This window comes from Anomaloglossus baeobatrachus, chromosome 7, assembly GCF_048569485.1.
Source record: "Anomaloglossus baeobatrachus isolate aAnoBae1 chromosome 7, aAnoBae1.hap1, whole genome shotgun sequence".
Taxonomy (NCBI): domain Eukaryota; kingdom Metazoa; phylum Chordata; class Amphibia; order Anura; family Aromobatidae; genus Anomaloglossus; species Anomaloglossus baeobatrachus.
The window spans coordinates 93,280,035-93,292,711 of NC_134359.1; the positions used below are offsets into that span (position 1 = coordinate 93,280,035).

The 12,677-nt window shown below is 53.1% G+C and overlaps 1 protein-coding gene across 2 annotated transcripts in view; it reads right to left on the minus strand.

The window, feature by feature from the left end:
- The window catches only part of DRC11 (dynein regulatory complex subunit 11), a 438,498-nt gene that overhangs the window by 2,482 nt on the left and 423,339 nt on the right, over positions 1–12,677 (minus strand). For both annotated transcript variants that reach the window (XM_075317481.1, XM_075317480.1), the window contains exons 17-18: positions 1,080–1,257; positions 237–472 (exon numbers count right to left, since the gene is read on the minus strand). In XM_075317481.1, coding sequence (XP_075173596.1) covers positions 237–472; positions 1,080–1,257 — 414 coding nt within the window. The remainder of the gene's footprint in view (positions 1–236; positions 473–1,079; positions 1,258–12,677) is intronic.

Consider the following 12,677-nt stretch of genomic DNA (forward strand, 5'->3'; position numbering starts at 1 on the left):
CATGTACATGAGGCTAATGTTATCCAAATCCATCAATATCGGCAGGTTCAGCTAAATTTCCTCGACAGATCATATTAGGGCAAATAATGATGGTGCTGCCTGACTTTTCTGTCTTGTAGAGAACACAGAAGCTCCCTTGTATATAGAGGAGAGGTAGGAGCTGCCCAAACTATCGGCCAAAGCATGGTGTGGCTGACATCTATCTATTGTGTATGGGGCCCCTGGGGTACACTGACCTTAAAAGCCTCCTCCTCTTCTTTGTACACGGGCTCTTGCCTGGACAATGAACCCAGAAATTCTGTTGCTGCCAATGGTTTTTGAGAAAGCAACCTTATTCTTCTTTCATTGAGCACGGTGTCCACTGCTTGCACCATATGACCAGGGGTAAATCCATCTGTGATCTTAGCCAAAGCGCTGTAATTCAGAGATGTTGTGCTGTCTACTCGGAGAGAGATCAGTTGCTTCCAAAGAACTGGAGGGAATGCATATGACACAAATGATATGCTATAAAGCGTGTTCAGGGACTAACTGGGAGAATCATCATAAATATGTTTATATAGGATTGGTAAGGGTTAATTTAATACTTTATCACATTTTGTTTCATGGCTAAAGTCTAGATTTTGCAGCTTAGGCCCAAACAGACAGGACTGGCACAGGGGCAATAGAAATGTTGTAGCTTTTGGGCACTCAAGCAAACTGGGTGCACTAACTTATCTACTTAATAATCTGCTTTGCCCTTGATATCACCAGTTGTTGCCTGAGCATCATGAGGTTTATTTAAAATGAGACCCATAAGTGTAAATGCATAGGCCTCAATTAATATGTAACTCCTCCCCTGAGGACCCATCAAATAATGGATTATACTGTACATAGAGACCATATGATTTCTCGCCATTCCAAAATTAGTGATTCACTGCAATTAAGGTGTTCCAGTGTACCAGGATTCAATGTATGTAATAAGGCAAAACATCAAAGTTATTGGATGTAATTGGCAGCTCAGGGGCCCCGATCACTTGCTCATATGGGGCCCAACTAATTCTGTTGGTAGCCCTATGTGTAACCATAGCGTTCCATCTCACCTAGGCGTGCTGCATAGTCTGGCCGTGGCACCAGAACAATTTTCTTGTACACTTTGCTCAGAGGTTTCACTTCGGCATCAAATGGTCGCTGACTGGTTCCTACAACAAGGATTCTATCTTCTGATTTAATAGATTTTAGGAGTTTAGGGAGATCCTTTTTCAAACGTTTGGGATCTAACTGTTATTGACAAAAGACAAGGATGGCTGCGGTTAAACGATTAAAACATTTACGGTATTTTTATTTTATTTATTTTACTCACTTGTATACAGTATACACTTGTATACATTTTTGTAAATAATTTATTAGATCTTTTCATGGGACAACACTGAATATCTGAAACTTTGATACAATGTACAATATCAGTGTACAGCTTGTGTAAAGGGCGCTTTACATGCAGCAACATCGCTAGTTATGTCGCTGGTGAAAGCACCCGCCCCTGTCGGTTGTGCGTCACGGGCAAATAGCTGCCCGTGGCGCACAACATCACTTACACCCATCACACATACCTGCCTAGCGACGTCACTGTGGCCGGCAAACCGCCTCCTTTCTAAGGGGGTGGTTCGTTCGGTGTCACAGCGGCATCACTAAGCGGCCGCCCAATAGAAGCGGAGGGGCGGAGATAAGCGGGCCGAACATCCTGCCCACCTCCTTCCTTCCTCATTGCAAGCGGCCGCAGGTATGATGATGTTCTTCGTTCCTGCGGTGTCACACATAGCGATGTGTGCTGCCGCAGGAACGACAAACAACCTGCGTCCTGCAACAGCAACGATAATCGGGAAAGGAGCGATGTGTCAACGATCAACGATTAGGTAAGTAATTTTGATTGTTAACAGTCGTTCCTGCGTTTCACACGCAACGACATCGCTAACGAGGCCGGATGTGCATCACGAATTTTGTGACCCCAATGACATCTCGTTAGCGATGTCGCTGCATGTGAAGCCCGCTTAAGGCTATGTTCACACATGGCATCTTTTTTCTGAGTGCATCGTGAGTGCATCTTTTTCTTGTGGTCCCAGAAAATGCAGCTTGTTGCCCAAAAAACACATGACGTTTTTCCGCGTTTTTACCACGTTTTTGTTAACGCATTTTTTAAAGGTAATGATAGGATATACACATAGCAACAAAAAGAGGAAAATATCCTCCAAAAATTAAGTATTACTTACAGCAAGATGGGCTGCAGTGTGTACATCGTCCAGGCCAAAAAGTAATGCTCTACCAGGATACAGCTAAACCCCTACTAAAGTGGAAGCATCACAGGTGCAGGAGGAGCAAATCACACACACACCTCCATGGAATGGAGGGGGGAGATTGCTACATGATAAAACTGCACATAAGTGGCTTGCATAGAGCGCTGTTCACACATGCAGATAACACAGTCACAAACCCGCAGCCTATTAGGTGACGCCCATACTATTAGATCAGGCGGGCTGCCAAGCCGAACCCCACCTGTGTATCATGCACGGACAGACACTCTACAATGCAAGGCCCAACAGAAAGGGGCCTGACTGTATCCTGTACAAAATAATATGAGGTTTTTGTTGGTATTTATGGCCATAAAACGTAAGCCTACAACCCTCGTCACGGGACCTCATGCTTGTAGGTCCCTACACTAAATATAAACATAGCAACAAAAAGAGGAAAATATCCTCCAAAAATTAAGTATTACTTACAGCAAGATGGGCTGCAGTGTGTACATCGCCCTGGCCAAAAGCTAATGCTCTACCAGGATACAGCTGTCTGTCCGTGCATAATACACAGGTGGGGTATGGCTTGGCAGCCCGCCTGATCTAATAGGATGTGCGTCACCTAATAGGCTGCCGGTTTCTGACTGTGTTATCTGCATGTGTGAACAGGGCTCTATGCAAGCCACTAGTGTGCAGTTTTATCATCTAGCAATCTCCCCCCTCCATTCCATGGAGGTGTGTGTATGATTTTCTCCTCCTGCACCTGTGATGCTTCCACTTTAGTGGGGGTTTAGCTGTATTCTGGTAGAGTAATAGTTTTTGGCCTGGGCGATGTACACACTGCAGCCCATCTTACTGTAAGCAATGATAGGATAGGATAATTGATAGATAGATAGAATAGATAGAGAATAGATATAATAGATAGAGAATAGATAGATAATAGAAATAACATACAGAATAGATAAGAAAGAACAGATTGAATAGATAGAAAGAAATAACAAAATTGCTTAATAGAGGGGTAGCCAGCTGTTTTTTTTTTATTTTTTTTTGTTAAAAAAATGATGTAGGGTCCCCCCAATTTTTCATATCCAGCAGAGGAACAGCAGTAGCTGCAGGCTGGAACCCTCAGCTGTGTGCTGTATCTTGGCTGGTTATGAAAAAAATGATGTGGGTCCCCCCATTTTTCTAAAACCAGCCAAGGTGCAGGAGATGACTTGGGACTGATATTATTATGGTAATCCAAAAGAGAGAAAAAAATCCAGCACGCGTTTCGACAGCACGTCTTTGTCATGTAATGAGAACATGAGTAAGACGTGCTGTCGAAACGCGTAGTTTTGAGACGCTGTATTTTACTAAGCTGTATGTCTCCAGTATCTTTGAAAATTTTATACACCTCGGAGGATCATGCTGGATTTTTTCTCTCTTTTGGATTGCCATTATATTGGCTTCCGTGCACAGTCCAGGGAACGAGGAGGAAACATACAGCAGTTGGTGAGCTGAAAGTTCTTAATTTATTGAAGCTGATATTATTAGGGTGGGAAGGGCCATCATTATTTGGCTCTTTCCAGCCTAACAATAGCAGCCCAAAGCCGCCTCAGAAGTGGTGCATCCATTAGATGCGCCAATTCTGGCACTGGGCCTGGCTCGTCCCGTTACCCTGGTGCAGTGGCAATCGGGGTAATAAGGGGTTAATAACAGCCCACAGCTGCTACTAAGTCCTACTTTAGTGATGGCAGGTATCTATGAGACATGCTCCATCACTAATCTGTAAGTGAAATGAAGTAAACACAAACACCCAAAAAATCCTTTATTTTAAATAAAGGACAAAAAGCATCCTTTTTCTCACTTTTATTAACCCCCAAACACATCTCCAGGTCCAACGTAATCCACATGAGATCACATGAAGCTTCCAGCTCTGCTATATATCTGTAGCTCACAGCAAGCGCCATAGAACAAGACTGCCCGCTGTGAACTCCACGGAGCAACTGAAGTGAGCCACGCGATAAGCAGTGATGTAACTCAGGTTACCCACGGCTACAGATGGAGTCCTCCACCTGTGACAGCAAATCACCAGAGTGACTGAAGTGAGCTGCGCAATCAGCAGGATATTACTCAGGTGATTTGCTGTCACAGGTGGAGGCAGTGGCCATGCTGTAGCTAATTAGAGTGATGACACCGTTGAGTGCGCGGCTCACATGAGTTGCGACCTGAACTTCACAGCAGGCAATCATGTTCTATGGCACTCGCTGTGAGCTTTAGATATGTAGCAGTTCTGGAAGCGTCGTGGGACCATGTGTGGATTACGTTGGACCTGGAGGGTTGTGTTGGGGGTAATAAAGTGGCGAAAGAGGGTGCTTTTTTGTCTTTTATTCCAAATAAAGCATTATTTTGGTGTTTGTGTTTATTTTATTTCACTTACAGATTAGTGATGGGGGGGTGTTTCGGGTAGCAGCCTGCCATTACTAATCTAGGATTTAGTGGCAGCTATGGGCTGCCATTAACTCCTTATGACACCGATTGCTACTGCATCATGGCAATCTGGATGAGCCGGGTAAAGTCCCAGGACTGTCGCATCTAATCTATTCCGGGTGGCTGCTGGCTGATATTTTTAGGCTGGGGCACCCAATAATGTGGGTCCCCCCAGCCTGAGAATACCAGCCCTCAGCTGTGAGGCTTTATCTTGGTTGGGTATCAAAATTGGGGGCAACTGCGCGCCAGTTTTTTTTTAATTATTTATGTATATATTGCACTGTATGCTATAGACTCATTCACCAGCGGCTGTGATTGGTTGCAATCAAACAGCTTTCACTCAGCATGGGGTCACGTCTGACTGCAACCAATCACAGCCACCGGTGGGCAGGGGAAGCAGTGAATATTTAATGAAAGAAATGAGCAGCCTGAGAAGTGAATGACCGGCCATGGAAGCAGTGTGACAGCTGCGCCAGTGATTCGATAAGTATGAAGCACTTGCTGCTACCCCTTTGCACCAGATTCTGGTCCCTATTAACTTTATGGAAACTGGCATCCACCCAGATACCAGGGATCAATCCCCCATCGACCCTAAGTCAGCAGGGGATTGATCTGCCAGTCCTCCAAAATGCAGGGACAAAACGCAAAAAGAATTGACATTCTGCATCTTGGCTGTGTCTTCAAAAACGCAGCCAAGATGCAGCCAAAAAAAGATGCTCTGTGTGGACAGCAAAATAGAACTCTCATAGACTTTGCTGGGAGAAGGAAACGCATGCATTTAGGTGCATCTTTTTGACATCAAAAATGCACCAAAAACGCAGTAAAAGATGCAGCATGTGAATATACTGTAGCCTAAGGCTATGTGCCCACACTGCGGAAAATTTGCGGAATTTGCCGCGATTTTTTTCTGCTCAGGCGTGGGTTTAACCATGGTCTACACTTGCACTTGTATATATATGTCTATTTGATGTACGAAATTGAAAGATAAGAACACTACACATGTTCTTTTTTAATATTTATTAATAAAATATATTTTTATGAGAGTAGTTCTAGTGGTGGTACATGGCTCTTCATGGCAAAGAATTCTCTGAGCATCTGAAAATAAAGAACTGTTGCTCTACATAAAGATGACCTAGGCTAAAGGAAGAATGCCACCCCCCTGAGACTGAGCTGCGGCACGGTGGCCAAAACCATACAGTGGTTTAACAAGACAGGTTCCACTCAGAACAGGCCTCACCATGGCCAACCAAAGAAATTGAGTGCATGTGCTCAGCGTCATATCATATCCAGAGGTTGTCATTTCAAAATAGACATATGAGTACTGTCAACATTGCTGCAGAGGTTAAATGGGGAGGGGGGTGTCAGCCTGTCAGTGGTTAGACCATATGCTGCACACTGCATTAAATTGGTCTGCATGGTTATCGTTCCAGAAGGAAGCCTCTTCTAAAGATAATGCACAAGAAAGCCCACAAACAGTTTGCTGAAGACAAGCAGACTAAGGACATTTATTACTGGAACCATGTCCTGTGGTCTAATGACACCAAGATAAACTTATTTGGTTCAGATTGTGATAAGCTTGTGTGGCGGCAACAAGTGAGAAGTACAAATGTAGCTCCCCATGGGACCTGCAGGGCTACTCATCACCAGGCCAGTGGTGTTTGGGGTTGCTGTGAATGGCCTGACATCAAAGAGGGTGCAAGGTGACGTGTATTAAGGGATGGGGGTTTGCTTTTCAGCGCCACCCATGGTGCGTGGGCAGGGATTAGCCGCCGCTGCGAGATGTCGCTCTCTTCCGGGGCTGATGTTACCGCAGCTCAGATAGTCCAGCTCCCCACAGGTGGAGTGAGCTCCTGGGAGGACGGTGGTGATGGGGGAAAGTGCTGTTGGCGCCGAAGCACGAGTCGGCGGCTCCGGCAAATCAGAGTCTCACACAGGGGCTGCGGTTCCAGGTGTTTTACTCATAGTTCATGTGCTGCGCCCGCAGAGTACCGGTCATCGCTGTGATGGGCCCCAGCTGATCCCAGATGAATCAGAGGTGTTGTGAAGCGTGTGCGACCTCCATCCTTGCAACTTGTAGTGTGGATCCCCATGGTGTGAAGCTATTTGGGGACCCCAGTGTCCTTGGCTTTAGTTGCCCTCCCGTATGCAGACAGCGCAAAACTTGTTATGGACCTGACCGTGGCTCCTGTTTCTATATGCTGCTGGTGCCCCGGGACTTTTGGTGGTGGACAATGGGATGTGAAATCCCCCTTCCCTGCAAATTCTGGTAGTCCATCGTGAAGTATGTTCTACTCTAGGGCTTCTGCACCCTGTGTGGTGCCGGTCCCGAAGTGACAGTTGGAGCTCACCCGCCGGCTACCGTATGAACTTCTCTGTCTCACAGCTCCACCCGGTAGTCTTATGCTTCTCTCTCAGTCTGCCCGGCACCCGGTCGGTCCCTCTGAGAGGAGCCGTTCAGCATCCTCCCAGAGGCCTTGCTCTTCTCTGTCTCAAGCTGTTCTCTCTCCTGCTCCAAACTCTTCTGAGGTAAAACTGTTCTAAAGTGAAACTAAGTGTGTTCACTCACTTCCCAGGCAGCCCCCACCTTTTTGATGACTCACTAGTGCTGGGAAAATACCCGTTGCTATAGTGCCCACCTGTGTTGTGTAACTGCTGGATGGCTAGAAACCACCTAAGTGTATTGTGTAAGTGAAAACCAGTGGTTAACCTCTTCCTTACCTGGGATGAGCATTGCATCTTAAGTCAGATACAATACTCTGTGGCGACTGAAGCCTCAGGGGCGCCACTCAAATACAAGTGTGTCCTGCCTACAGTCAAGCATGGTGGTGGGAGTGCCATGGTTAGGGGCTGCATGAGTGCTTCAGGGCTGTGGGGAGCTACAGTTCATTGAGGGAACCATGTTACCAACATGTACTGTGACATCAGGGCTGTATTTTGCCTTCGTGCTGCCCTAGGCACTTTAAGTGGTCGCGCCCCTTAGTGACAACGTAACACTGAGTTTTCGCACACGACATCTGTTTAAGGCAGATCTACTCTGTAAAACACTTTAAAAAGTATCAATAAGAAACTAACCCCCCCTCCCCCCAATGGGAATCACCACAGGCACATCAAAACATAGCATGAGTATAAAATATTCCCACCACACCGTCCCCACTTATATACTGTGACTGTGACACTGCCCCTAATAAACACCACTCTGCCCTCCCTTATAAACTACTGTATATCCACCACACCTTCCTCGATTATGAAATATGATCTGTACATTGTGAGGAGGGAGCAGCATGATGTGAGGACAATGCCCCATGCATGCTGCCCCCTCCTCACAATGTCCCATGCATGCTGCCCCCTCCTCACAATGTCCCATGCATGCTGCCCCCTCCTCACAATGTCCCATGCATGCTGCCCCCTCCTCACAATGTCCCATGCATGCTGCCCCCTCCTCACAATGTAACATGCATGCTGCCCCCTCCTCACAATGTCCCATGCATGCTGCCCCCTCCTCACAATGTCCCATGCATGCTGCTCCCTCCTCACAATGTTCCATGCATGCTGCCCCCTCTTCACAATGTCCCATGCATGCTGCTCCCTCCTCACAATGTCCCATGCATACTGCCCCCTCCTCACAATGTCCCATGCATGCTGCCCCCTCCTCACAATGTCCCATGCATGCTGCTCCCTCCTCACAATGTCTCATGCATGCTGCTCCCGCCTCACAATGTCCCATGCATGCTGCCCCCTCCTCACAATGTCCCTTGCATGCTGCCCCCTCCTCACAATGTCCCATGCATGCTTCTCTCTCCTCACAATGTCCCATGCATGCTGCCCCCTCTTTACAATGTCCCATGCATGCTGCCCCCTCTTCACAATGTCCCATGCATGCTGCTCCCTCCTCACAATGTCCCATGCATGCTGCCTTCTCCTCACAATGTCCCATGCATGCTGCTCTCTCCTCACAATGTCCCACGCATGCTGCCCCCTCTTCACAATGTCCCATGCATGCTGCTCCCTCCTCACAATGTCCCATGCATGCTGCTCCCTCCTCACAATGTCTCATGCATGCTGCTCCCTCCTCACAATGTCTCATGTATGCTGCTCCCGCCTCACAATGTCCCATGCATGCTGCTCCCTCCTCACAGTGCCCCATGCATGCTGCCCCCTCCTCACAGTGTCCCATGCATGCTGCCCCCTCCTCACAGTGTCCCATGCATGCTGCCCCCTCCTCAGTGTCCCATGCATGCTGCCCCCTTCTCACAATGTCCCATGCATGCTGTCCCTCTCCATGAGCTCCTAATGCTGCCTTCCTCTTTTCCATAATGAGACCTTCATGTTGCCCCACTCATGCTAAGACCACCACACTAACGCTTATGCTGAGACCCCCCCACACACACTACCCCACTCTTGATATTGACTCCCCTACATTGCTCCACTCCATACTGATCCCACACATGCTGGCCCTTCTTCACAATGAGCTCCCAATGCTGCCCCCTCTTATTCTGTGTCCTTACACTCCCCCCACCCAATCGATTTTGTCATTGCACTATCCCTCATCCCTTGTCCTCTGTCTCTAGCATTAGCCCCTCTCTCCCACTCCCCCAGCATCAGCCTCTCTCCCCCAGCATCAGCCTCTATCTTCCCTCAGCATCAGCCTCTCTCCCCGTCTCAGCCTTTGCCTCCCCCCAGCCTCAGCCTCCCTCCAGCCTCCCTCCAGTCTCAGCCTCAGCCTCCCTCAAGTCTCAGCCTCAGCCTCCCTCCAGTCTCAGCCTCAGCCTCCCTACAGCCTCCCCCCAGTCTCGGCCTCAGTCTCCCTCCAGCCTCCCCCCAGTCTCAGCCTCCCTCCAGTCTCAGCTTCTGCCTCCCTCCAGCCTCCCCCCAGTCTCTGCCTCCCTCCAGCCTCCCCCCAGTCTCTGCCTCTGCCTCCCTCCAACCTCCCCCCAGTCTCAGCCTCTGCCTCTCTCCAGCCTCCCCCCAGTCTTAGCCTCTGCCTCCCTCCAGCCTCCCCCCAGTCTCTGCCTCTGCCTCCCTCCAGCCTCCCCCCAGTCTCTGCCTCCCTCCAGCCTCCCCCAGTCTCAGCCTCTGCCTCCCTCCAGCCTCCCCACAGTCTCAGCCTCTGCCTCCCTCCAGTCTCAGCCTCTGCCTCCCTCCAGCCTCTCTCCAGTCTCAGCCTCTGCCTCTGCCTCTCTCCAGTCTCAGCCTCTGCCTCCCTACAGCCTCCCCCCAGTCTCAGCCTCTGCCTCCCCCCAGTCTCAGCCTCTGCCTCCCTCCAGCCTCCCCCCAGTCTCAGCCTCTGCCTCCCTCCAGCCTCCCCCCAGTCTCAGCCTCTGCCTCCCTCCAGTCTCAGCCTCTGCCTCCCTCCAGCCTCCCCCCAGTCTCAGCCTCTGCCTCCCTCCAGCCTCCCCCCAGTCTCAGCCTCCCTCCAGTCTCAGCTTCAGCCTCCCTCCAGCCTCCCCCCAGTCTCAGCCTCCCTCCAGCCTCCCCTCAGTCCCAGCCTCTGCCTCCCTCCAGCCTCCCCCAAGTCTCAGCCTCTGCCTCCCTCCAGACTCCCCCCAGTCTCTGCCTCTGCCTCCCTCCAGCCTCCCCCCAGTCTCTGCCTCTGCCTCCCTCCAGCCTCCCCCCAGTCTCTGCCTCTGCCTCCTTCCAGCCTCCCCCCAGTCTCTGCCTCTTCCTCCCTCCAGCCTCCCCCCAGTCTCTGCCTCTGCCTCCCTCCAGCCTCCCCCCAGTCTCTGCCTCTGCCTCCCTCCAGCCTCCCCCCAGTCTCTGCCTCTGCCTCCCTCCAGCCTCCCCCCAGTCTCTGCCTCTGCCTCCCTCCAGCCTCCCCCCAGTCTCTGCCTCTGCCTCCCTCCAGCCTCCCCCCAGTCTCTGCCTCTGCCTCCCTCCAGCCTCCCCCCAGTCTCTGCCTCTGCCTCCCTCCAGCCTCCCCCCAGTCTCTGCCTCTGCCTCCCTCCAGCCTTCCCCCAGTCTCTGCCTCTGCCTTCCTCCAGCCTCCCCCAGTCTCTGCCTCTGCCTCCCTCCAGCCTCCCCCAGTCTCAGCCTCTGCCTCCCTCCAGCCTCCCCCCAGTCTCAGCCTCTGCCTCCCTCCAGCCTCCCCCCAGTCTCAGCCTCTGCCTCCCTCCAGACTCCCCCCAGTCTCTGCCTCTGCCTCCCTCCAGCCTCCCCCCAGTCTCTGCCTCTGCCTCCCTCCAGCCTCCCCCCAGTCTCTGCCTCTGCCTCCTTCCAGCCTCCCCCCAGTCTCTGCCTCTTCCTCCCTCCAGCCTCCCCCCAGTCTCTGCCTCTGCCTCCCTCCAGCCTCCCCCCAGTCTCTGCCTCTGCCTCCCTCCAGCCTCCCCCCAGTCTCTGCCTCTGCCTCCCTCCAGCCTCCCCCCAGTCTCTGCCTCTGCCTCCCTCCAGCCTCCCCCCAGTCTCTGCCTCTGCCTCCCTCCAGCCTCCCCCCAGTCTCTGCCTCTGCCTCCCTCCAGCCTCCCCCCAGTCTCTGCCTCTGCCTCCCTCCAGCCTCCCCCCCAGTCTCTGCCTCTGCCTCCCTCCAGCCTTCCCCCAGTCTCTGCCTCTGCCTTCCTCCAGCCTCCCCCAGTCTCTGCCTCTGCCTCCCTCCAGCCTCCCCCCAGTCTCAGCCTCTGCCTCCCTCCAGCCTCCCCCCAGTCTCTGCCTCTGCCTCCCTCCAGCCTCCCCCCAGTCTCTGCCTCTGCCTCCCTCCAGCCTCCCCCCAGTCTCTGCCTCTGCCTCCTTCCAGCCTCCCCCCAGTCTCTGCCTCTTCCTCCCTCCAGCCTCCCCCCAGTCTCTGCCTCTGCCTCCCTCCAGCCTCCCCCCAGTCTCTGCCTCTGCCTCCCTCCAGCCTCCCCCCAGTCTCTGCCTCTGCCTCCCTCCAGCCTCCCCCCAGTCTCTGCCTCTGCCTCCCTCCAGCCTCCCCCCAGTCTCTGCCTCTGCCTCCCTCCAGCCTCCCCCCAGTCTCTGCCTCTGCCTCCCTCCAGCCTCCCCCCAGTCTCTGCCTCTGCCTCCCTCCAGCCTCCCCCCCAGTCTCTGCCTCTGCCTCCCTCCAGCCTTCCCCCAGTCTCTGCCTCTGCCTTCCTCCAGCCTCCCCCAGTCTCTGCCTCTGCCTCCCTCCAGCCTCCCCCCAGTCTCAGCCTCTGCCTCCCTCCAGCCTCCCCCCAGTCTCAGCCTCTGCCTCCCTCCAGCCTCCCCCCAGTCTCAGCCTCTGCCTCCCTCCAGACTCCCCCCAGTCTCTGCCTCTGCCTCCCTCCAGCCTCCCCCCAGTCTCTGCCTCTGCCTCCCTCCAGCCTCCCCCCAGTCTCTGCCTCTGCCTCCTTCCAGCCTCCCCCCAGTCTCTGCCTCTTCCTCCCTCCAGCCTCCCCCCAGTCTCTGCCTCTGCCTCCCTCCAGCCTCCCCCCAGTCTCTGCCTCTGCCTCCCTCCAGCCTCCCCCCAGTCTCTGCCTCTGCCTCCCTCCAGCCTCCCCCCAGTCTCTGCCTCTGCCTCCCTCCAGCCTCCCCCCAGTCTCTGCCTCTGCCTCCCTCCAGCCTCCCCCCAGTCTCTGCCTCTGCCTCCCTCCAGCCTCCCCCCAGTCTCTGCCTCTGCCTCCCTCCAGCCTCCCCCCCAGTCTCTGCCTCTGCCTCCCTCCAGCCTTCCCCCAGTCTCTGCCTCTGCCTTCCTCCAGCCTCCCCCAGTCTCTGCCTCTGCCTCCCTCCAGCCTCCCCCCAGTCTCAGCCTCTGCCTCCCTCCAGCCTCCCCCCAGTCTCAGCCTCTGCCTCCCTCCAGCCTCCCCCCAGTCTCAGCCTCTGCCTCCCTCCAGCCTCCCCCCAGTCTCAGCCTCTGCCTCCCTCCAGCCTCCCCCCAGTCTCTGCCTCTGCCTCCCTCCAGCCTCCCCCCAGTCTCAGCCTCTGCCTCTCTCCAGCCTCCCCCCAGTCTCAGCCTCTGCCTCCCTCCAGCCTCCCCCCAGTCTCTGCCTCTGCCTCCCT